Source organism: Umbelopsis ramanniana, assembly GCF_025399195.1.
Source record: "Umbelopsis ramanniana AG unplaced genomic scaffold K450scaffold_69, whole genome shotgun sequence".
NCBI lineage: Eukaryota > Fungi > Mucoromycota > Umbelopsidomycetes > Umbelopsidales > Umbelopsidaceae > Umbelopsis > Umbelopsis ramanniana.
The window spans coordinates 82,842-106,983 of NW_026252155.1; the positions used below are offsets into that span (position 1 = coordinate 82,842).

General features: G+C 43.3%; 9 protein-coding genes across 9 annotated transcripts; 3 read left to right on the forward strand and 6 right to left on the reverse strand.

Annotated features, from left to right (window-relative positions):
• Positions 1-4: 4 nt before the first annotated feature.
• On the reverse strand, positions 5-10,866 carry K450DRAFT_258093 (uncharacterized protein). The gene is made up of 16 exons (XM_051591779.1): positions 10,749-10,866; positions 10,484-10,674; positions 10,069-10,407; positions 9,909-10,001; positions 9,769-9,837; positions 2,910-9,707; positions 2,631-2,831; positions 2,092-2,560; positions 1,889-2,027; positions 1,682-1,828; positions 1,541-1,607; positions 1,210-1,470; positions 905-1,132; positions 748-821; positions 533-671; positions 5-465 (listed from the first exon to the last, which is right to left on the reverse strand). Exons 1-16 carry the CDS (start codon positions 10,843-10,845, stop codon positions 109-111), a joined length of 9,669 nt encoding a protein of 3,222 aa, XP_051441208.1. The 5' UTR covers positions 10,846-10,866; the 3' UTR covers positions 5-108.
• Positions 10,867-10,994: 128 nt separating this feature from the next.
• K450DRAFT_258096 (uncharacterized protein) lies at positions 10,995-12,393 on the reverse strand. The gene is made up of 5 exons (XM_051591780.1): positions 11,824-12,393; positions 11,639-11,756; positions 11,483-11,575; positions 11,320-11,413; positions 10,995-11,257 (listed from the first exon to the last, which is right to left on the reverse strand). Exons 1-5 carry the CDS (start codon positions 12,057-12,059, stop codon positions 11,226-11,228), a joined length of 573 nt encoding a protein of 190 aa, XP_051441209.1. The 5' UTR covers positions 12,060-12,393; the 3' UTR covers positions 10,995-11,225.
• A 122-nt stretch (positions 12,394-12,515) lies between these two features.
• K450DRAFT_193030 (uncharacterized protein) lies at positions 12,516-13,911 on the forward strand. Its single transcript, XM_051584474.1, has 3 exons — positions 12,516-12,981; positions 13,059-13,334; positions 13,406-13,911. Exons 1-3 carry the CDS (start codon positions 12,566-12,568, stop codon positions 13,761-13,763), a joined length of 1,050 nt encoding a protein of 349 aa, XP_051441210.1. The 5' UTR covers positions 12,516-12,565; the 3' UTR covers positions 13,764-13,911.
• Position 13,912: 1 nt separating this feature from the next.
• Positions 13,913-17,488, reverse strand: K450DRAFT_258103 (uncharacterized protein). Its single transcript, XM_051591781.1, has 6 exons — positions 17,131-17,488; positions 16,383-17,044; positions 15,869-16,309; positions 15,370-15,794; positions 14,741-15,289; positions 13,913-14,671 (listed from the first exon to the last, which is right to left on the reverse strand). The coding sequence occupies exons 1-6, from the start codon at positions 17,302-17,304 to the stop codon at positions 14,091-14,093; spliced, it is 2,832 nt and encodes a 943-aa protein (XP_051441211.1). The 5' UTR covers positions 17,305-17,488; the 3' UTR covers positions 13,913-14,090.
• Positions 17,489-17,993: 505 nt separating this feature from the next.
• K450DRAFT_258108 (uncharacterized protein) lies at positions 17,994-20,063 on the forward strand. The gene is made up of 5 exons (XM_051591782.1): positions 17,994-18,350; positions 18,439-18,717; positions 18,811-18,933; positions 19,029-19,417; positions 19,513-20,063. The coding sequence occupies exons 1-5, from the start codon at positions 18,096-18,098 to the stop codon at positions 19,973-19,975; spliced, it is 1,509 nt and encodes a 502-aa protein (XP_051441212.1). The 5' UTR covers positions 17,994-18,095; the 3' UTR covers positions 19,976-20,063.
• Position 20,064: 1 nt separating this feature from the next.
• K450DRAFT_258112 (uncharacterized protein) lies at positions 20,065-21,973 on the reverse strand. Its single transcript, XM_051591783.1, has 2 exons — positions 21,526-21,973; positions 20,065-21,443 (listed from the first exon to the last, which is right to left on the reverse strand). The coding sequence occupies exons 1-2, from the start codon at positions 21,842-21,844 to the stop codon at positions 20,494-20,496; spliced, it is 1,269 nt and encodes a 422-aa protein (XP_051441213.1). The 5' UTR covers positions 21,845-21,973; the 3' UTR covers positions 20,065-20,493.
• Positions 21,487-22,178, reverse strand: K450DRAFT_258113 (uncharacterized protein). Its single transcript, XM_051591784.1, has one exon. The coding sequence runs from the start codon at positions 22,035-22,037 to the stop codon at positions 21,861-21,863; it is 177 nt and encodes a 58-aa protein (XP_051441214.1). The 5' UTR covers positions 22,038-22,178; the 3' UTR covers positions 21,487-21,860.
• K450DRAFT_258115 (uncharacterized protein) lies at positions 21,975-22,900 on the reverse strand. Its single transcript, XM_051591785.1, has 3 exons — positions 22,661-22,900; positions 22,390-22,546; positions 21,975-22,302 (listed from the first exon to the last, which is right to left on the reverse strand). Exons 1-3 carry the CDS (start codon positions 22,784-22,786, stop codon positions 22,154-22,156), a joined length of 432 nt encoding a protein of 143 aa, XP_051441215.1. The 5' UTR covers positions 22,787-22,900; the 3' UTR covers positions 21,975-22,153.
• K450DRAFT_258119 (uncharacterized protein) lies at positions 22,777-24,140 on the forward strand. Its single transcript, XM_051591786.1, has 4 exons — positions 22,777-23,180; positions 23,260-23,428; positions 23,505-23,702; positions 23,772-24,140. The coding sequence occupies exons 1-4, from the start codon at positions 22,930-22,932 to the stop codon at positions 24,057-24,059; spliced, it is 906 nt and encodes a 301-aa protein (XP_051441216.1). The 5' UTR covers positions 22,777-22,929; the 3' UTR covers positions 24,060-24,140.
• Positions 24,141-24,142: the final 2 nt, after the last annotated feature.

Genomic DNA, 24,142 nt, shown 5'->3' on the forward strand with positions numbered 1-24,142 from the left:
CAAATAGCTTGACAATAGGATATCGTTTCATTTATTCAAAAGCTAAGATATAAGACTTTTTTTTAAAAACTGATATATACAAGTTCTACGTCTACCTGGGTTCTTTATTTAGTATTCTGGTCTAACCTTGCGAGACCAGCGAACCACAGTACTCTCGATTTGGTTGAAAAATTGCTCTCTGCTCCTTCTGTCAGAGATGATGATGAAAGGCTCCCAGGCTCTGCTTCGAAGATAAATAGCAACACCGGTGGGTTCGCATTTGATGGTTTGTATTTCGGTAAATGGCTCTCTCCAGTCGACAGTTAAGCGACGGGTCTTGACTAGCATGATGGATGCGTCGGTAAGGATGGCGACAACCTCTGTGTCTTGTACTTCGCAATGAGCTATATAGTTCTCATTGCTGTATTGGCCTCCTTCAACCATCTTTTGCCAGAGTTGACCTTGTGCTTCTCTCGTGGAGTATTGCTATAATATAATTCTGATCAGTAAAGACTGTAATCGCATTTATAATAATTCGATAGTGCCAACTTACTGTGAGAATTCCATCAGCACCAACGTGTCGAGGTGCTCGTACGCGGTCGATGAGAGTGTCGTTTGCAGTGGTATTACGAATACCTTCGGTCACATTACTGGCCAAGTCGAATACGCCGACCATGGGTTTGGTGACCACACTGTTTAGAAACAGAAATGTGTTTAGCAAGTGGCATACAGAACAATGAAAAAACATGATGACTCTATTATGCATACCCAACAAGACCTTTGCCTACACCGGTAAAGAATCCTCCAACACCGTCTTTCTCGACGCCTTCAATTGGTCGTTTCTGTTGCGAAAGATGAATAAAGCTTATCAATATTTTCCATTCTACGTTTGACATCACAGTGCTGTAGTCAGAAATCAACTCACCACCAGACCAGCTACACCGCTGGCAAAACTGTTGGCAAACGAGTTTGCACCAGCTGTTACACCATAGAGGGCATGTTTGGGGCGGTTTCTCGTCATGTTGATGCGGCGACGGTCTTGATATGCTCTGTCCATCGTAGCAACTGACAGTCCTTTGCCAATACTTCCAGTGAATTTGGTGAAGCTGTCAGAGAATCCGAACACACTCTTCTTCACAAAACCGCTTACACCCTAGGTTGCAATGATGTCAATAAAACCGAGTGATCAATGCTGTATGACATGTCAAAAAAAAAGTATATTTTACTTACTCTTGCGATACCAATTCCAAGTTCCTGAGGACCATCATTCATGATCATACCTTGATAAGGTTCGTAGAAGAGCTCAGCTACACCTGAACTGAGGGTGTTGAACAAGCCTACCGGATTTCCAAGGAAGTCCGCAGAACCAAGTACTTTATGAATCTGGTATATGAACTGCTCGCGATAATGCATTGTCACACGGTTGATCAAGTCAGAATCGTTGACGCGCATGTTTTCAGCTGCCAGGGCGTTAAATCGAATTGGAGCCTCCTATAAAATTTAAGTATTGCGTTAGGATTGATTGTTACAGTGGCTGACTTCTTGCTTCTCTGCGACTTACATTAATGTTACCAAGAGCCATTGTTAACACGTTGATTAAGAACATAAGAGCAGAGTCACCCGTTGGTCTGTTGCGTTAATTCATTAGCTGTCTATCCAATATATAGTCCTTGTAAACATTTTTAGCCGTTGTCAAACTTACCTTTCATCGACGATATTAACACCTTGAGTTCGCACAAATGACAAATTAAGCTTAACAGGCTGAATGTTGAATACTTCAAAGTAGAGCTGGGCAACATCATCGGTAGTCTTGGGCTCGGGAATATCCAAATTGTCATCACATAGTTGGCTGCAAGTCGATGGTTAGCTGGGGTCTCTTCGATTAATGCATCTCTCTGTCATCACTTACACATCAGTTTCAGCAGCGTTCCATCCAGCAACATTAAATTGGGTAAAGTCAATAATGGCATACAAGAAATCCTCGTCCATTTCGAAAGTCATTTCTTGAAGCAGGACCGAGAAATACTTGAAGAATGATACACCGTGTGCTAGAAAAAAACCACAATAAGTTTCGATACAATACACGGTGAGATAAGTGTAATTAATACTTACTGTCATCCTTGACCTTATCAAGACCAAGCTGGAACGTAGGCACCATGATTCTATCTTCTGTATCCTTAGGAAGCGCAGATGGGTAAAGCAGGATGGGGTAGATAGAACCAAATAGTTGATTATCAATCTGGAGCCACTTGATATTGGTTCGCAGTGAAGTGTACATGTTTGAATCGGTTATCTTGACATCCAAATCTCTAGCTGTTGCATAGGCAATTTCTTGCATGTGCTTATTGACGATGGAGACACCAATACCAGCTAGTTTGATGTTGAAGATAAAGTTCACAACATGCTCTACATCAACGGTCTCGAACCCTTCGCGAGCTGACGATGCCACAGAAGCAGATGAAGACGAAGGCTGGGGTCGATAAATACTCTGTGATTGATTGTAGGTAGAAAGTCGAAGAATTTGGGTCGAGTTTTGAGCAATGATATCAATGGACATAATATCCCAACCACCGTCTCGAGTCTGAATAACATCAATTGCATCGTGAATAACGTAGCTTGATAACTTTCAGATGCTGATTGACGTTACTTACCCTGTGTCTAAACGGTATTTGATCACCAATTTCTTGAATGTTGATGCGCCGTTCTCTTCCATGTACGCTCAAGATGAGTTGCTTGTCCTTGACAGCTGGCATATCCCATGAGTACCGTAAAGATTCTCCAGACTTGAGATGGTATTTCTTCAAGCCTCGTGGTTGCAGATTGTTGCCGTACTCATCTTGCATAGAAGGATCCTAGCATGAGGAAAATGGGTAATGTTCAGTCACGGTAGGCTTTCTTCATACATGGTTGCATGATTTATATTTACTTACCTCTTGATAGAAGAGAACATCCTCTGATGTTTCATTGACGAGCAGGTATGGCCATTTTCCTTTCTCCTCCTTGAAGATGACAAAGATGGTAGCATCCTCCATAATCATGGAGGCCTTTATTAAGGTGGGTGGAGACCCATCCTCAGTGTCAAGTCGCACGTGGACCTTGCCAATATCTTGGATACTAAATGGTGAAGACCATGCGTGGCCCACACCAGGGAACTTGATTGACAACTGCTTTTCGGCATTCTGCCGCACGAAGTATAATGGGAGCGAAGAGTTCGAGGTGAGAAGTGAATCGGCTCTTGATCCTGGTTCACGATACTTGATATCGTGACTAGTGTCGTTACGCAGAATGTACCGTGGTGTAAAAGTGATTAACTTTATAAGCTTGAACTTGCCTTGGCCTTCTTGGACGGAAACACCAACATGGAATTCTTCCACTCGGTTGATGGATGGAAGCGCAACATCTTGGACACTTCCAACTGCTTCCAAACTAATAGGCTGACTCCAGCCAGAATCTGCCACTTGGATTAGACATCTGTTCCTATTATCAATTTTGGGGTAGGAGAACATGAATGGCTCAGCCTTTCGTCCACGATTCCTAATCGCGTTTTGTCCAGCTGTAAATCTAGCACCTTGCATGAATGGCTTTCCCTTGTAGACAATGTCACGACCAGTCTTGTTAAGCATAATGTACGGACAGTAAATGCTGAACTTATGTGCACCACCAGATTCCGGTATCTCGACTGAGTTGATTCTAAGCGTCAATGGTACGTTATCGTTATCCAGAAGCGTAAACTTGTCATCGATGTTAAGGTCATCGTTGTCGTGTGTGCTTATGATCGCAAATTCACTGGGTTTATAAACGCTTTCTTGCATATGGATGTTCATCAGCAATAAGTGACCCATTTCAACGACGTGCAAAGGACTGGTTCCAGACTTGCGAAGGAAGGAACTGAAGTCTTGGCCAGTGTCTTTGTCCACGATACGGAAGTTGAAGTCGTACGGAAGCAAGTTCTCAATCTCTACAGGCGCACTCAAACGAATTTTGGAACATGGATAGTACTTTGATAAAGGATTCTTCTTGTCATATCGGCCATGAACCTGGAATCGGAAAGGAGGGGGTCCGCGTTCTCCAGGATAACAAGCCAAAGACCGTGGACAACGGTTTTGGGTGATATCGGCCCAAAAGATTTGCTGGCGACTCCATGAATATCCAAATCCAGCATCAGGTCTGACTCGCAGACTATGATGGTAGGAAGCTTCGATGGGAACAGCATAGTCGTCGCCTGGAGCTATCTTGTGTATATCCGAGGCCATGTTACCCTTATTATCGACCATGACTACGTCGACTGGCAGAAGGGTACGATTCTCCACCACCATGGCAGAACGCAAAGTGACCACTTTAACATTATCAACCAATTTGATATCTACCACCAGGCGATGTGCAACATCATCAATCTTGGGTCGAAGCACATACATGTGTTCACCTTCGTGGTCTACAGATATATTCTTGAGACTCTCCCAAAGGGGACCACCTTGCATTTGTAAACCAAGCATGTTGTTTCCCTTGTAGCTCGCTTGACGTCGAGCGCGCCAATCGTCAAATCTCCATGGTACCTCTTGGCCGTTGGCAATCATCTCGACTACCGTTTGACTATTGTCGTCATCGTTGATACTCCAAACATGAAGTTGATAGCCAGTCCAGTTTCGCAACGTGTAGGGAGCAACGGAACCTCGCGCAAGTCCTAAAGCTGTTCCTTTCTCCTTATCCCAAGTGGACAGAGTGGAAAGCACGGTTTCAGCGAAGGTATGAGTAAAATTGATCTCGAGCATACGTCGTGAAGATATTTGCAGTGCATATGGATCAAGGTTAGATCTCCTCATGAGCTTCATATTGAACTTCCATGGTTCTATCAAAGGTTCCCAATGTGAGTTCTTGACATTGAAGAAGTTTGCATATGACTGGAAGTCGACATCAACGAGCAGCGACTTTGACCAATCAGACGCCTTGATTGAGAATTGTTCAAGGTTCATATCAATAAGAGGAAGCTCGTGGATATCTTCAATAAGCACAAGGCGCATTCCTTGGAAAGTAGCCTTGAGCATCTCGCTGGCAACAACGGGAGCAGCATTGGGCGAAGAGGCAAGTCGTAAATTCTGAGGTGTGTTGGCTAGAGTGGCAGCAGTAGAAGTCAGTGACTTTCGCTTAGCCATCTTTGCAACAGCACTGTCATCGGCATTATCGTCGTTGTTGGCTGCAAGTGTGCCTTGAGATTCTTGTCCACCACGATTCAAAAGCTCGAGAGCCTTGTTGACAATGTCAAGAATAAGCATGGCATCACGATAAGAGAGCCGAAGAACAAGAGCATCCACATCAACAATGAAAGAGAGAATTGTATGTTCAGGTGTCGATGACTTGTCATCCCTACTCATGGACATGTCAAAGGTATCGATGAAACTGAGGGTAGTTTCCTTCCGTTTGTCCATTCGACACAAGAACATGCCAACCTGCTTGACTACTAATGCCATGATACTTTGCTGAGAGAACATGATCTGCTGAGCAGACAAGACGACAGCCTCTGATGATGGCGAGGTCGGGTTGGCGAGCAAAATGGCCTCCGTATCGGTAATGTTAATGCGGTAAGACAGCTCCATACCCTGGGACTGTTCATTCTGATTCGAATATGAAATGGACTTGCGACGTTGACTAGGATGGGATTCTGGGGTTTTGACTTGTTGGGCATACTTTTGAGCATCAGTCTCTGTGCTGCCGAAGGGTATTGTTATGAAGTCACGAAGAGAGAATACATGGTCCAAAGAAAGAATGATTTTTGGACTTTGTAGCTCCACAATGACAATACCATGTCGCTGCGGATATGGTTTGGAAATGTCAATGTGAACAGAAAATTGAGGGTCCTTCTGAACGTTGGCACGCATAATCTCTTTGAATCGACTTTTAACGTCAGGACGAGTATCACTCAACGTCAGAGATTGAACAGCAAAATCGACTTTCATAGACGTGTCTCTAGCCATATTCAGAGTCAATTCACTATCATTCAAAGCAAATTTGGCCAAAGACATGGTGGAAAGATCTTCTTCATTTCCATCCGAATCCTTTGAGAACAGTTCCAAGTAAGTTTGCTTCATGATCATGGACATTTGTAAACGAGTGATGGAGGCATCATCTGACTGTTGCGTATTGTCATCTTTTGGAGCTTCGATTTGCTTGTCAGACGAGCGAGTACTTTGTGTATTGGTGGGTTCGAGGTTGGGACGATCATCGCCTGGACTGCTCAAAGATCTTGAAACAGCATTAATAGTCTCAAGCAAGCAGGCAAGCTGTTGTGGCGTTAAGTTCATGCGAACATCAGTAATGCCACCCAGAATTTTGATATCTGGACGCTCTGCCGCTAGAGAACCGTCTGAATATTCGATATCGAAATTTAAATCAATATCGTTGATGATTGACAACTGATTCTTTCCGTTGGTATCAACGTCTACTAGCTGCGACGCTGGTTTCGAAGAAAGGCTGATGGATCGAATTTGCGCCTTGATCAGGTTGAGGTAGCCCTGCTTAGAATGATCGTCCTTGAACGAATTTGTGGCAGATATTTCACCTAGCCTGGCAGTAATAATGCTGGAGGCAGACTTTGGTGTGGCTCCTGGAAATTCAATAATTGGCGATTTGATCAAGAAGTCGAAGTGCAGTTTAGTCACGGCTTGTTGTAGCTGCTGAGCAGACTCGATGGCAGCCTGTCTTGCTCTGTCGTAAACTGACTTCATTTCCGCGAACGTGGACAAAAAGTGGAGCACTTGCTGAACTGGCTCTTCCAAGAAATTCATGTGAGCAGATCCCATACGGAAGTAAAGTAATTGATCGTATCCAGGATAATGTGGTTCCTTGGGGGAAAAGGTTTCAAAGCTAAAATCAGCAAGCTCGTCGCCCTCCATGGATAGCAATGTCTTGCTGGTCTTTCTCAAATGATGCGGCAAGCGTTCATGTCGATCGTTTGTCAGGATGAAGTTACCAAACTTGGCTTTGACTTGCAGTTTTTCGTTGAACAACAAAATATCCATGGTACCATGGGAAAGTGCACCGGTCGCCAATCTTGTACCGTTATTGTTCAAAATCAAATTGACACTCTCCAATTTCAAATCTACTTTGATGTTGCTATTTTGTTGGAGTTGATTTTTGTTGGCACTGGCAATCAAATTTGCTTCAGCATCAGCCTCTCCAAAAGATGATAATCGTCGACCAAAGTGACTAGGGTTAGAAGCCGACCTAGGCTTTCCGGTCTGAGTCGCTGCAGGCAACGGGATAGATGGCTGCTGAGCATTAGGCCCAGATGTAAACGTGGTCAAGACAAAGTTGTACAATCTCAGCACCGAACTTTGGGTAACAATCAAATTCAAAGTAGAAAGAGTCACATCCGCTGTCTGTCCGATACCTTTGTACTTTTGCTGTAACTCTGGGCTTTGGGGGTTGATGCGAACATAGTGGACATTGACAAGATTCTTGGTATCCTCAGTAGCCTTGCCAGCTTCATCAATTCTCTCGGAAGTAACTAAATATTTGAATTCATGGCCATGGGGCATGCGATCCACCACATTGAGAGATTTTAACGCGACGTCAACGTCCATGTGGTAAGGGTGAAGGGCAAAGTGGAGCTGGAAGTGCTGGAAGACCAAATCGCATAGCAATTCTTCTTGCTTTGAAGAGTTCTTGGACACTTCGCTCACAGAGGCAGAGACTTTATCAACCGTAAAATCGAACTCGAATAACTTTTGTTGCAAGTTAATGCGCGGTGGTTGCTTTTGAGAGCGCGGTTTGCCTTGTGCCAGTTCATGATCCGTATATTCAGTATCGGTCGTTACAGTAGACGGTGAGATGGAGCTATTGTCTTCTTCATCACTGTCGCCTCTATCACTGTCAGAATCCACCAAAACTTCGTTTTGACCCCACAGCTTGGCTATCACATTATTTCGAGATCCGTGTTTCTGTACGGTCTCTTCGTCATCGGTGGCGAGATCGTTACTTTGATTGGGACTAGTTGATCCCGTAGAGTCTTGCTGTTCATTTTTTGGAACGACAAGATCAATTATGGTCATCAAGGTACGATATTTGCGATCAGAAAAGTTCACTGAGAGAAGCGGAAGATGTCCAGATACACGGAACCTCGTCATCTCCGTTGTCTTGGGTAAGATACACATTTCAACCATGAATGACATGTCAATACGCTCAACGAAGTGCAAGTAATCATTTTCAGGCTTTGGATCTTGTATCTGTTCGAGGCAAGCCTCTACAGAATAGCCAATGAGAGCTTTGGTTTGGGTCAATTGCACTGAAAACTTGTCGTACATAAGGGATTGGAGTTGTATGTCATCTTCGGCATTGTAATCTTCTTTCGCTTTGGATTTGAGAGCATTCAGTGCATCAGGAGGAGCTAGCTGACTTTCAACATTGATATGACCAGCATCAAGAACAATAACTTGAGTATTAGATCTGGTACAATCCTCGGGAATAGCGATAATGGGAGCATCCATGTCCACACGTAAATCTAGCGTTGTGTGTTGTTCCACCGCAAATTCAAGACCGGCTCTGGTCTGCTTTCGGATTCCTTCCAAAGTATCTCCTGCCACTTCGATCAAAGCATTGATACTATCCATTCTTGACTCTGGAGGAGTAAAGAACCCGATGACTTCTCTGACAATGGAAGGATTGTAAATGATTTCAATATGGTGCATTTTCAAAGTTAAACCATTATCAGCACGACGATCTAAGGGCTTATGTTCAAAGGCAAATGAGAAGAATGGCTGGCTCCTTGAAGATTGCCATTTAGTGATAGCATTCACAGGAGAACTGTCATCATCATCCGCGGTTGGTTTATCTTTGACTCCAATAAGCTGTCGATACAAAGTTCCTTCCGTAACATCATCGTAGAGGCGAACGTCACCAAGAGCTGCTGTTACTTTAAATCCCTCCATAAACTGCACAAAGTTGGTGGTGACCATATCGAAAACAAGAGATCCAAGCACAGTTGGCTTTTCGTTGTGTGGATGACGCTTTAACATGAAGGAACCCTTGTTGAGGGTGGTCTTGAGGGACAGTTTCATAGTTTCCACAGGGAAGTCTACAGCAGTAGTAACAGCCGCTTTATCTTCGTCATATTCGATAGCATTGTATAACTCTTGACGCTGCTCGTCTGTCATTTGTAACTCCTCGTCTGCTTCATCCATTTGATTGGTGGAACTTCCATACCACCAATTGCTAATCCATGCACCCTGATTAGGCCGCTTCGCTGCTGCTTCTTTCTTGCGCTTTTCCTCCACGGCGATGACAGCACGCTCACGTCGCAGTCGATTCTTGGCTATGCTTCGATAAAATCTAATATCTTCGTAACTGAGCTTATCTTCTAGTGCATTGAGCTGGATGACCTGATTTGGAGTGGCTCTTCCAAGTTCATTGGCAACATAGCAGTCAAGGTAATGGATTCTATCGTCGCGCCTTTCCTTGAAATGTTCCCAGCTCCATCGATAATGTGTTTCATGAATTTCCGATTTCACAGCCATTGCGGCATATTGGAACCACTCTCTGGGATGACTCTTTGGAGTGTGCTCTTTAGGAGGACGGAATTGATGATATTGCTGTCGTTTCAAAGTGGCATGGAAAGCATCAATCATAGCTAAAATATCACGATATTGTTCATCGTCCAAAATAAAGCCCAATTCGTCAAATAATAATGTGGCATCCAAGTTTGGCACCTCTCCTCCAAACCGTTTGTTGATGTTGATCTACATCAATGGAAGTGAGAATGTAGTCAGACCAGCTCAGAGTTACATAAAATGCACTTACTCTTCCTGTGCCTGACACTGGCTTTAAAATGTATTGATGTTCGCTTGGCACGTTGTATTTAGTGGTAATCTGTGTTCAGAATCGGAGTAAATCATATGAAATAAGTGGGATCACATCACCATTCGCGATTTTTTGCTTACCAGCTCTGAAAACGCAGCCATGGCATCCTCTTTTCCTGCCAAAGACTTGGAATTTGTATTCCAATAAACCGATAGTGACTCCAGCGTAGCCAGCTGCACAGTGAGATTATAGGTTAACAATCACATGGGCTGATGACTTTTTCTCTGAAAAAGGACAAACCTTGTGTATCGTATTTGTAGCCTCACTAATAAACGTAGGCACCCATTGCCCATTTGTCGATATGGCACTCAACTCGCCTAGCGTAATGCCTGCTGCAAATGGCTGAAGTTGATCAGCTCCTTCATCCTCATAGCGAATATGAATATTCTTCATGGAGAATTGCAAATTGTCGATGATTTTGGTGGTCAACTGGTTGATGAAGGTGTCATTTTTAGCCTCCTCTTGGGGGTCTACAGTACCCGAAGGAGCATTCTTCGCTGGATCCGATAATAACTCGGCATTAGCTAGTTTGTCCTTCTTCAACTGCTGATGGCGCCGATTTCGTTCCTCCTCAGTCATCTAAAGATAATGAAAAAATTAGATACACATAAATAAGGGAACCTCGTATAACACATTATAGAGACGATGACTTTACAGATGACTCGTTTCGAGGTACGGCTAATAGATAAACGTTGTTGATGTACACTTTGACGGGCTTGTTCTTGAGGTTAGACCACGGGATGCTGAGAGTGAGCTCACCAAGGTGACCTTCCAGAACGTCGACGGGCAAGTCAAACTTATCGAGAGCTTCTCTTTTTAGCTGAAGATCCCGTAATACGACATCGCCTATAGGACAAAGAGGATTGTAAATGGGCTGAGTAGCTGATCTGCTCACGTTGATGGAATGGTTGAGCAATTACCTGACCATATTCCTATCTGTAGCTGGTTGTAGTTCAAGTTGGAGACATATGCTCCGAGAAAGCGATTCAAAAGGGTTGTCACCAGAGATTCGAGCATCTCTTATGACACGACCTTCTATATTATTACTGTGGAGAAAAGAAACGAAGAGCACGTCAAAAAGCGGACCCTGAAGGCTACTTTAGGCAACCGTCACGGATACATCATGATGATTTCTAGCTAGAGCGGAGACGCAGACTCAATGTGAACGGGGCCCTTCACTTGGAACAATGCCATCAAAATATATGAAGGTACATATAGATACATGTTCCATCCTTGTAAAAGCGTGTGAAATGTTCATGTCCTCAGAAACCTTACAGGTATGATCTCATTAAGACTGAACAGATACATCTTTTATGATTATTTTCGTTTGAATGGAAGCTACTATAATACAAGAATGAAGCATATGATGTATTCATTTTATGCTATTATACATTCATTCATGATTTGGCAATTTTAATTTGGAAGGTACCTGAAAGGAAGGCGCGTAAGCGGCACTGACTTGCTGAGACAAGGGTAAATTTTAGTACTTACATTGTGGAAGATTGGAAGTTTCAGCCATAACCACACTCGAAACACCAAGGTTGGCGAGAGCACCCCTAATCACCCCACACGGGAACCACAAATACTATGATAGTGAAACATCCTCGGGTCAGTCGGTGCAAGCATTGCATAGAAAAGGATTCAACAAACTTACAGGTGTAGCTTTACTTGATGAGTCAGTACCACCAATATCAGTCGACATGCGCATGAACCAACGAAAGTTATTATCTTGAAGGACATATACACCCTAACGTTCCTGGTTTAGACATGCATGTTTTTTAATCACTGTCACGACGCAATGCAATCTTACCCTGTGGTTCGTTTTGAGGTTGTCTACTTGTTTCTTAAACATAATGACCCACAAATCTTTGCAAATAAATTTCACCACGTCCAAGGTATCAGTAAACCGTGGTCGATCAACGGTAAATCTAGTATCAAGGCAAACAAGGTCAGTATTCCAGCCAGTATAGACAGATACCATAAATTAAGCTTTACCTCTCTACAAGGCTCTGTCCAACTCGATAACCAAGCATTTCAAGCTTGTAAAAGATGACTTCGCGGTCTGTATCTTCATCAATGGCAGTACGGCACATTGCGTCTACTAATTCCATCATTAAGAAATCCAAGCAGCTCTCATTGACAAGCATTCCACCGTGTCCCGTAGCTGAAGTTCCGTCTTCATTACCACTGCCGCCGAAAATAGAGGATGTCGTTGGCGAGAGAAACGACATTTGCGGTGCGTTGCGTTGAACCTGGAGGATGTCCAAAAAAGCAGAGAAATACGAAGTTGCGGCGGGATGCGAAATTATAAATCGTAGCGCAGAGCAGGCCGTTAATCGGGCTCATGCTTAATAAAAGCCGTGCATATACCTGCAATTGAAAAGAACCGCAAGCGATTCAAGATATAGTTGACACCCGAGTTTCTGATCTCTCAAAAACTTGCAAAACATAACTCGCAGCCAGTGCTGATATGGAGCTTGCTGCTGCCAATCGACGATAGGAAGCGTGAAGAAAATGTAAACAGGTATTATCGACCGTTCCCGAAGCACCAGAATAAAAGACAACAATACCCATTTTTACGTACGTACTCATTTTTTTAATTAAAGCTGATTGTTTATTCGTTAGAGGAAAAAAACTGGACAATCGAAAAAAGTGACCATCCTAGTCCTGCAAGCTTGAAAGACCGCCCAAGGTTTGAACCAAAGCTACATCTCTACCACCATCCAATTAACCTTCAATGCTGCAACGCCGCCCTTCATTTCATCCACTTCCTCAAACCATTGAGCTTGCTTCAACTCTTTATTTCCCACGCCTGCTAGTTGGACTTTGGGCTCTAAGCAGTGACCGTTGGAATGAGCCTGTAGCTGAACATGCTGTGATCAATGATCTCCGACAATACTACCAGAATGGTATGATCGGTTTTGATATGGCTGATATATATGGTCCCGCAGAGAAGATATATGGGTCTTTCATTGAAAGCTTGAAGACAAACCCTCCAAGCTCTCATCTTTCATCGCATCTACCACAGCCTGTCAGTATGACCAAATTTGTTCCGCGGCCTGGGAACATGTCTATGGAGGTGGTCAAGGCAGCCGTGGAAGCGTCACTCAGCAGGATGAAAGTGGATTATATCGACTTAATACAGTTTCACTGGTATGTATTTTGTTGTATACTAGTATCAGATCTATCGACCATGACAGTGCGAACGCTAACTTAAATCAACTGCCTAGGTGGGACTACAGTGACAAGAGATACCTGGACGCCGTTGCTCACCTTCATGAACTGACAAAGCAAGATCAACCGCTTGTACGACACATTGGACTAACTAACTTTGACTCTGACCGCTTGGAGGAGATTTGCTCCAAGGTCCCAAATATCCGAACAAACCAGGTTCAATTCTCCATCATAGATACTCGACCGGAAGGCAAAATGCGCAAAGTTTGTGAAAGATATAATGTAAAGCTTTTGACTTATGGAACTTTCTGTGGTGGTCTTCTTTCTGAAAGGTAAGTTCTGTACAGTGCATAGATAGTAGTTGCCAATAGCATAATAATTCATGCTATTCTTTGGTCTGCAGGTACATTGGACAACCCCCGCCACAAAATTTGACTCCGTCTCAGGAGAAATACCTCCAAACCATTCTGCAATGGGGAAGCTGGGACCTATTCCAGGAACTCCTGCGATTGCTGGATGCAATAGCTAACAAGCATCAATGCACGATTGCCAACGTTGCGTCAAAGTACGTGTTAAGACAGCCTCATGTTGCTGCCGTGATCGTTGGTGCTAGGTTTGGCGTAGCTCAACACATTGAAGAAAACTGGAAGAGTTTGGAATGCAATCTAAGTGATGAAGATCTGGAGAAAATCCAAGCTATACAACAAAAAGGTCGCAAATTAGAAGATGTAATAGGAGATTGTGGAGATGAATACCGATAGTTTACATCGAAAAATCTGAGTGAAAGTTTATGGTCATCAAGAACAAAAATTGGATAATGTTGAAATACAATGCTTTTTATAAAGAAAAATCAAATAAACGATACTCAGTTGCAAACTAAGTACAATGAATCCTAACATGTTAACTACTCTAACTTTAATAGATAAGAAGGTAGAGATGAAAAAAGAAAGGTAGAAAGAGCATGAATGACAGTATTAAACGCTCACTATTTACACTAAAAGAAACAAACGATGTTCCGTAGATCATAATGGAACGACCTCACAAGGGACTCAACGTTTGTCCCAAAACTTTAGTTTTGTCTGATTATACTATTGTTGACGATTTGTTTCCTGATCAACATAGCTGTTCCAGTCTTCCCAATTTAGACTACCAGGAGGCATAAGTGTATTCACATCTTGCCGCGGGCGTGGTGGTAGTGATCCAGCTAAAGGTGGGTGTTGCTGTTGAAACATTGTCGGAGCACTCTGTGAACCTTGTTGAAATTCTGGCTTGTTGGACACATTCGGGTTGACAGGTATAGGATACGGTTGTTGAACACCATACATGTTAGGATGCGTCGTATGCATATTTCCCACTTGTTGAGCGTTATGCGTGGCATACATGGGGTATGGGACGTAACTTTGTTGAGAAAGCATTTGCAGATGATGCCAAGGTATTAGGGTTGTATCTGGCATTTGCTGAAGCATGGTAGCCGGTCGCATATTGACATCAGGCAACGTAGAATCCATGTTGGTAGGTTGGCTTTCCATGCCTGAATCAGTTCTTAACGCTGCGTTGTTCATAGACAGCACTGAGCTTATAGATGCTTGGATGTCAGGAGTAATGCCACCCACGACGCTGGTGCTCATCATTCGTTGAATCCATTGCCCCTTGGGCATTTCGTCTACGACTACATCGTAATTGAAAGGAAGATAAGCGGGAATAATTGTTGGCCTCATCGATTCTTCATAAAGTTCACCTTCTGTCGCTTCCTCTATTTCCGTTTTGACGATAGCGTCGCTGGCAGACTTGGAAGCCGTTCGGGGTCTTCGCTTTTTCTTTGCTGCCGTTGTAGACGAGCTTTCGGCAGCATGCAAAGCTTCAGCTTGATTATCTTCTAAACTTGACGCGAATATCTGGTCGTCAATACCATTAAGGGTGGCCATGAGCTTCAAAATCTCTATGACTCTTGAAACGGCCAGCCATTTTCGTCTTTCGCCTAAGAAGCTCATGCTTCTTTTCAAATTGAATTTGGACTGCATCTTCATTATATCACCGTTGATGTTGTACATATGAATCAAGGCGCCTTGGAAAACTGCGTAAATCAAAGTAGTTGGAGATACGCCGATGAAATGGCGCAATTCCGTTTCTTGAGATATAACATTGATATTCACGGCGGCTTGCGTGCATACTGAATGCGAGTGGTTGATCAGGTCTTTCATCGCAGAGTCGAGTTCTACTGTTGGCACTTGTATGAACTGCCGATGCAATAGTAGTTGAGATATGTGGTAGCACATATCCAACATCACTGTGGCCCGAACAAAACGTTAATAAGGTTACATTCGAGTAAGACCACGGAAAACGTATATGTATCAACGAATGACTAACCTCGATGTTGAGGATTGATTTTTAAGTTGTGTGCTTCCATCAAGTCGGGATTATCCGGGTCTGGCTTTGGTTCCCCTTTTCCTTTCGGTATCATACCTGCATCCACCGTCGCCTTCCAATGATTCAATCGTCGATCAAAGACAAGTAATATGGTAGGATCGTCAATGCCAGCATTGTGATTTGCGTATTTTGCTTTTGGCGCGTATAAGGCCTTCAAAATTCGACCTAGTATCTCCGATAGTTTGATCAAGTGAATGAAGGCTAGGTATGGCGGTTCTTCATCCATACCAGTATCATCACGGCCATCGTTTTCAGTAAAACCGCTGCCTGCATCGTCAGAGTCATGTATCTCGTATGCACTTGGAAATCCCGTATCGAAGTCGCGATCCAGTATAGTTAAAGGTTTTCCGGATCGGGCACCAATCCTAAAAGGTGTGAGTTAGTGCTTAGCCAAGACGAAGAGACAGGTATTTTGAATGCTGAACTAAATGCCACTTACCATCGATCTAATATGTAACAAGCAAAAAACAATCGATGTCGCGTTTCAATTTCACTCTGGGGAATTTTCCAACGTGCTGAGCTCCGATGAAGGCCCAATTCCTGAGCCATTCGTATGGCAGTGCCTAAAGCATACCATTGTAGAGACTCAGTGTCACTATCCTCCAAATCCAAGTAAACGACCATCAAAACGTTGGCTTGGACAATGTGGATCACACTTTTGCTCGCATAACATCGTAAATACGTCATGGTCCGCTTGTATAAGTACTCCCCGAAATCCTCATTTTCAACGGTAATACGCATGTCTAGAGGTTTGACATAACGATAAGCGACAACCAAGACAGAAAATAACAACACTGGAGGGACCGTGCCGGCTTCAAATTGTTGTAGGAAGCGACGTTTGTTCAAGATGGGCAGAACCGGATGGATTTCTCGAAAATATCTTTGTGTAACAAGTAACGTTACGCGTCAGCAAGCGATCCCAGGATACAACGTCAAATTGATGGTTTACTTACGCATCCACAAGCGCTTTTCGTTCGTCCACAGTGACATACCGATCCACCATAGACGTGTATAAGCAATTCTTTTTACAAGCATCGTCGGGTGACCAGCCTTTTGTGTCTGAACCAAAAATTCCCATTTGCATACCAATACCTATCCCCATTTTAACTTGAGGGTTACCAGATTCAGATAAATCGGTTTTGAGAACCACGACTTCGTCCTGTGGGAGCATTTGCAACACAACATTTTGTCTACCGGGCCATAAAATCTGACCGTCTTTAAAGAGAGACTTATTCAAGACTCGCAAACCAGCACTTGAGCCTGTGTACTTGATAGTATCGTAATTCTCCAATGATATTTGAGAAAATCGCTCCTGAAGATCTTGGGCGGAGACAGCATCCAAGCCGTCTTGTCGATGAACGATATTAGTGGCTGACAGTTGAGGGCTCGTTTCCTTGTCGTCACTTCCGGGAGCATTCGCTTCCTCCATGTCACCATTTTGATCATCCGACATCTCATCATCACTCTTTGGGATAGCTTGTTGCTCTGGAATGTCATTTGTGTACTTCCTCAAAAGGTTCTCGAGATCTCTGCAGCGCTTTTCAAGGCTGGTAACGTAAGGTGATCTGGGACCCCTTTTCTTACTTTTGGATTGAAATTGACATTCGAAGCCCCACTGTAAAAGTATGTCAGCAATTCAAGCATGAGTAATGCACTAATGAGCACCGAAAGTAGCTCGAAGAATAAATGATATAAACATACCGCAAGGCAGTTTGTGCATGGGATAGACGTATCAGCATCACATTTACTCTTTCGTTTTCGACAAAAGTCACAGCTACGTTTGGCTCTTTTTCTCTTCAAGGCAGGGATTGGTCTCGAGGTGGTGGATGACGGGCCCTGGCTAGTGTTGAGTTCCCGGTCAGTTGGGGAAGCCATATCAGACAACCAGTGTCGATGACGAATAGAGAGAGAGATCTGAGAAAATAGAAGATGAAACGAATATTGCCAAAAAATATGTAAAAATGGCTTCGATGTTCCAAAAGTGGTGATTATACGACCATTTGAGTTGCCGATCAAAATTTAATAATATTACGAACTCACAACGGCCCTGGTTGCTGGCACTCAATCACAGCCTTTCAACCGAAAACTCCCCTGGTATGTGCGCGTTGTGAACATGGACATCATAGCATTTCGCATGTTGGATTCATTAGAGAATTGATCCCATTTTTAGAGAGATAAACCTGATGATGGCGTGGTGATAATGTCTTGGCATTCGATTTTTGATGAAACCACGCCATTCCCTTTAAGATACCCATACCTTACTGTGCCTGGTTCGTTCATTCAAGGTGACTGAACTGTTCTCCGTTTTGATGAATAAAGGATAATGGATGCCATACATTATTTCTGTGAAAGCTGTTTGTCCATACAAAAATCAAAGAACTGAAAGCTTAGCGGAGTTTGTTGAATGGTAAAATGTTATGTTAGCTTATGCCTGGTAAAAGGCACAGATGCGTAAAGTACCACTCCGCTTGTTTGTTGACCATGGCTTAAAGAAAAGCGTTATTTGGTCATAAAAATCTTGTGCCAAGCTGCAGTGACCTCCACTGAGTTTGCCTCGTCACAAGCGTCCTTATAAATAGTGGTATTAACTTTATTGTTTTTCTTTTGTGGGCCACTTGCTTTGCTCTTTGATCCTTTATCCTTTTTGCTTCACTGAACCCCTGTTGATGCCACCATCTCAATCCTCAGCGTGTCACGTTCGCTTTGACGATCATCTCCTTTCCCCTATGGCATCTTCCATATCATTTCCCGAATACCCAACGCATAAGCCTTTGAAATCCGCTCTAAGGCGTTCTTCGGTGCAACTTTCAACGTCTCCTAGAATGAGCGCATTGCCATCGAATGATTCGAGGATATCGCTTTCTAGCTCTTTGGATAGCTCCAAAGCCCCTAAATCAAATTCATCTCGCAAGACAGTAAAGGTAAACGAGAGAGTTCCACCATTCCTTTTAAAAATGTGACTTCCAGGAGTAATTCCAAAAGCAAAAAAATTCTGACGTAGCTTTTCAGACAAAGTCTAAGAACAAGAAAAAGGATTTTCAAGCGTTCTATCTGAACCAGACGTTGTCAGATCCATTGAACGGCCTGCTGGATGTAACTGCCGACCCAGTTCTGAACATGAAATTCAGCCAAGATGGTTCCTATCTTGCAACCGCCAGCAAAGGCGGTATCATTCGCATCTGGCAATTATCACCTGATTCCTACTCCATAGATGAGTTATTTGTGACGAAACCAATCCAAGAATTCACTAGTCATAAAGCAGCTGTCTTAGATTTGAGCTGGTCCAAGGTAAGTTAATTGGGGCAAGGAGGGCGGGCTTATTCATGGATAGGGTAAATTAACCAAACTGGCACTGTTTGTTTTTGTATTGAATTCAAACAGAACAACTTTTTACTCTCTAGTTCCATGGACAAAACCGTACGCCTATGGCACGTGGAAAGGAGCGAGTGTTTGTGCATTTTTCAACATTATGATATCGTTACTTGTGTAGAGTTTCATCCGAAGGTGCGTATACCTGGAAACAGCCGAAGTCCGCGACGGTTACTCAGCCAAGCAATGAAAATTTACAAATTGATTTAATTTTTTTCTCCGTCCGTCAGGATGATCGATTCTTCCTATCTGGATCCATCGATGCCAAGCTTAGAATATGGAATATTCCTGGTCAGCGCGTCCATGTATGGAACAAGATTTCCGACACTCATATGATTACGGCGGCTGGATTTACAAAGGATGGAACCAAAGTATGCGCAGGTTCAGCCATGGGAGCATTCTTTGTCTATTCTGCCACCACTCTTGAACTTGAACATGAAATCAGTTTGGGCACGGACAGAAAAGTTACTGGCATTGAATATTCTCCCACGCACCCATCGATGGTTTTAGTTTCGAGCAATGACTGTATGGTGCGCCTAGTAAATTGCGATAACCAAAAATCGATATGCAATTTTAAAGGGTCTGTAAATACCAAAATGCAAATTTCTGCAAGTTTCAGGTAAGAAAATATATATGCCAGGCACTAAAAAGACCGGCATTGTTTTTTGAGTCCAGTGACAATATGTCTAATACCAAAATGTTGCACATGCACAGTGACGATGGTAAATATGTAGTATGCGGAAGTGAAGACAGACGTGTTTACATATGGAAAACAATGGCACAATTCTATCATCAGGAAACCACCGATGATAGTGTAACCGACACAGAAACCTCATCGGTCAAAACAGATGCCACTGAACCCATGACGAAGAAGCAGCTCAAAGAAATTGCAAAGCGGCAAAAGGAAATTGCCAAGCAAGAAAAAAAGGCGGAGAAAGCGAGAAAAAAGGAAGAAAAACTACTTATCAAAAAATTGGCCAAAAATGAACCAGAATCATTTGAAGCCCATAAACATACCGTAATATCAGCCGTGATGGCGCCAATGAAAACACGCCAATTACTTGCCGTTGACGGTGTAGTCATGATCACGGCTGACGAAACAGGATGCATTCGAATATGGACCTGTACATCTACCACTGATAGCGACCAGTCGAGTTCATCTGAAAAATCTTCATGAAAACAAAAATTACCCAGAAAGAATACCATGCTAAAGAAATACCACAGAAATTGTGAATACTTGTACGATCAAGAGCAAATACATAAATATATATATATTCATTTAGAAACACGTAAGAAGTTTGATTTTTGGTTTGCTCATTTTTTTCAAAACAAGAAGTATGAGCAATTTTGTAGATGGTAGGACGAGGTTGGTTGAAGGGGGAGGGGATATAATAGTAGATACAGGTGAGTGTAAGGCATAAAGATGATAATAAGGGGGGCAGGGGAGACAGGGATAAATGATGAGCAGAGCAGGCGATGCTGCATTGATGCCGGCAGGGTCTTGTAGGGATGGATGGAAAAAAACAAAAAGAAATTTGGAACGATGACCGCTTCGATTGGATAGACGGATCCCATGTTGAGCAGATCACAAAAGCAGGCCCGCTGCTGTATTATTCATTGGACAATGTGGGGATGGGCGAAAGTGGATAAAGAGGTGGCGAAGGGGGTTAAGCAGCATACAACATTGATCGGCTATTACTGATGACCTCGACCAAACGCAGCAACCGATTCTTCTCCACTCATATAGCTGCTCTCATTTGGATCGCTGTTCATATGTCTGCGATATCTGATTTCCCGCTCCAATTCAGTCGCATCCGGGATCAGGTTTTGATTTCGGTTATCAATAGGCGGTGAAGAGCGCAAGTCATGGTAAGCTTTGATAGGCTTGGGAGGGAGAGTAGAGCGGAGTAGGAGGGTTTTGGGAAGTGGCAATAGATGGGTAACCCGCTTAAGCGTCCACATGGTGACGGTCATAGGCAAAAAGATCAGAGAGGCTATAAGACCTCTTGAGGTACGTAATCTGTCTTGTTCCATACGCTTGGCAATGTAGTCATCAAACTCTCGCATCTTGGCGTCCACAAAGTTAAATCGTTCCTCAGAGTAGTTACGCAAAAGCTGTTCCCTTTTCTCCGATCGTTTAACAGACTTGGCAAGTTGATTCAAAGTTGGGCCGATTCCATTTGTAACCTGGCCCAGATCCTTCTTGGTGGCGAATGCTTTCTTCAAACTCTGCAACTCGTCTTCCAATTCATATATTCTTTCCCGCAAGACCTCTACTTCACCTTCTTCGATTTGCATTTCGCTTTGCAAATAGAGTGTACGGTCCTTGAGCATACTCATACAATGTACGATCGGTTTGATTAAAGCGGCGAGTACAAAAACAGCAATGTTGAAACTGCTGAGATATTTATCTTGATTGCTCAAGAATCGTCTGCTGTATTGTAGAGTCAATCCGGCTATAATAGGGGACGCCAACACCCAAAGAAGGCCGATTAACTCGTGTTGGCGAAGCTCTTTCGCCACCATCTGCTTCCTTTTGATTTCAATAGCTTTTTTTTCATCATTCATATGGGCCGGTAACGGTACTCGTGAGTTTTGATTGATAATACGTCGTGATCGAGCGCTTTCGTAATAATTCCAAGGCACTGTGGGAAACGACGGTATTAGAAAAAAATGGGATATTTAAAATAGTCCAACCCATCGAAGCTACACCGCACTCTTACGTACCTGTCACCCACTTGTAAGTATAATATAGAATCAGCAGCACCATGATCAGGTCACTCCAGACTTCGGCACTGCCAGCAACAAACGCGCCCAAGGTTGGAACGATTGCCAAGACAATAGGCCATGACACGGACGGAGAGACCGATTCCGTAGTTTGGGAGGCGTTAGATTGACGACGGGGATTCATCGAGTCTTGACGGGAAAGTCGACGAGGTACACTGGATTGCTTCATAGATTGGGATGCATTGCGAATGGGGGCAGCAAATGGTATGGGCCGTGCAGCTTGTGCGGCGGCGCTTTCTGTGTCGGATAACGACGGCATAAAAAAGAAGATTTTGTCACTTGGTGTAGATGTGCAATATAAATACGGATTGCGGCGGGCCCAATGGTGTCAGGGCTGCAGGAGTCTCAAGGAGTGAAGGAAGAAATAAAAATAAAAAGAGAAAATATCGAAAAGAAGTGGGTTTTAGCCTGTGCCAAAAATTAGTGCAGTATGTGTTTGACCACACGAACATGTGAACATTGAATTCTTTACTTTCAAAGCAAAATGGAGGATGAGGTTATACATTGATTGAATGAGGAGGGTTTACAACTATTATACAATACTGAAACGATATTAAAAAAAGGTTCTCTAGATTTTGAAGCTCTCACCACATCCACACGTCTCTTTGACGTTGGGATTAGAGAAAACAAATGACGAAGAGAGCTTGTTCTGGATATAGTCCATTTCCGAGCCAAGGACGGTGATCAGCGCTTTGGAATCAACAAGAACGGTTACACCTATGACAAAAAAGATATGATTAACTTGCATGCACTTTTTTCCAAGCGATTGTACGCCCACTTGATAATTTATGATGACTGCCTTACCATCTTGTTTCACTACTTCATCGAACTTGCCCTTTTTGTCGGTGAACTCCAGACTATAAGAGTTACCGGAACAGCCTTTTTGTTTGACTCCAACTCGAAGCAAACGAGGCTCTGGGCCATTGTAGAGTGACTTTAAGCGGTCAACTGCAGCTGGTGTCTATAACAAAAATGCCAAATAACACAAGGGAAGAGAGAACCATATGGGCATTTGTCAGCACACACTGTCTCATTAAGGAACCATTTGAAAATAAACGGAAATTCAGCTGCTTACGAGAGTGAGAGCCGCTTTGCGTAAACGAAGTCTAGAACTTGGTTGACTGACGGTGTTGGCAGCTGCCTTCTTTACAACAGCGGCAACTGACATTGGTGACGAGAGATTGAAGTATGCCTTCGACATTTCAAGCTGACTCTGTTTTTTGCGGATGTTCCCTCAGTCATGTGACTGTCACTTTTTGGCTCCCTTCAACAATTTTGCAAAAAAAGGCAAGCCACTGGGCATCATAAACTCTCTGTCGATTCCAATCCTTTGATCCACCTCCCATGCCCTACTTATCCCAAGCAGAGCGTGATTACATTACAGAAGGCGTTCAGAGCGATCTCCGAGCCGATGGACGTGGACGACTGGACTACCGTGCTTTGGTCTTGGAGACTGGAATTATCTCCCAGGCCAACGGCAGTGCTCGCGTGCGCTTAGGTGACGGAACAGACGTTCTTGTTGGCGTCAAAGTTGAAATAGACCAAGTGGAACCTGATGCCGATAATGTTGGTAAAGTTGTTTGTAACGTGGAATGGTAAGAAATCTTTGTCTTTTTTTTTCTACTCTATGCATGGATATGATTCGAACTATGCTAAGCGTACAAATCGTTACAGCTCTCCTAGTGCATCTCAGCAATTTGAAGGTCATGGAGCGGATGATCTCAACAATGAATTGACACAAGCACTTCAAAGAGTCCTTGGTGGGCCACAATGCGGCATCAACTTTGAAAAACTTTGTATCATAAAAGGCCAACAATGCTGGATTGTTTACATCGATGCCATGGTAACAGCTAACTCCCCTGTATATGTTCGCAATAGCGACTCCTTTTTAACTAATAGCATTCTTTGAATCAATACAGATTCTCGATTACTCTGGAAATGTTCTGGACACCATTTTTATGGCAACGAAGGCGGCACTTTTTAACACACGGATACCAAAGACGCAGATTCAAGACTTGGGAGATGGTGAATTTGAATTTGAGGTCCTAGACGATGTGGAAGACGCTGAACGATTAGATGGCATAGAAAATATACCCATCGGTGTCACTCTCAATAAGGTAAGATGAAATGGGCTTTTTTTGACCGATCATTTTGAGCAAACCATAACCAAACATTGATTTGTGTAGATTGGGACTGGCCATATCATCGATGCTTCACCATTAGAAGAACTTTGCACGGAAGCCAAACTCACCATTGCTGTGAACAAGGATAGCCAAATTTGTGGTATTCAGAAGGGCGCTGAGGGTGGTATTGAACCGGGGTTAATGAGCGAAATGATTCAAACCGCCAAACGTATCGGGCAGTCACTCATTCAGCAACTCGATCAGAAGCTCCAAGATGAAGAACAACAAGTGGATGAAAAGCGACTTAACGGAGAAAATATAGAAAAGCTTGGCTTCTTTGCCATGGTTTGAGCCAGTGCTACTGAATCGATTTATTTGTAAATACACGCAGAAAATAAAAAAGTATAAGAAAAAAAAAAAAGAGAGGGAAAACC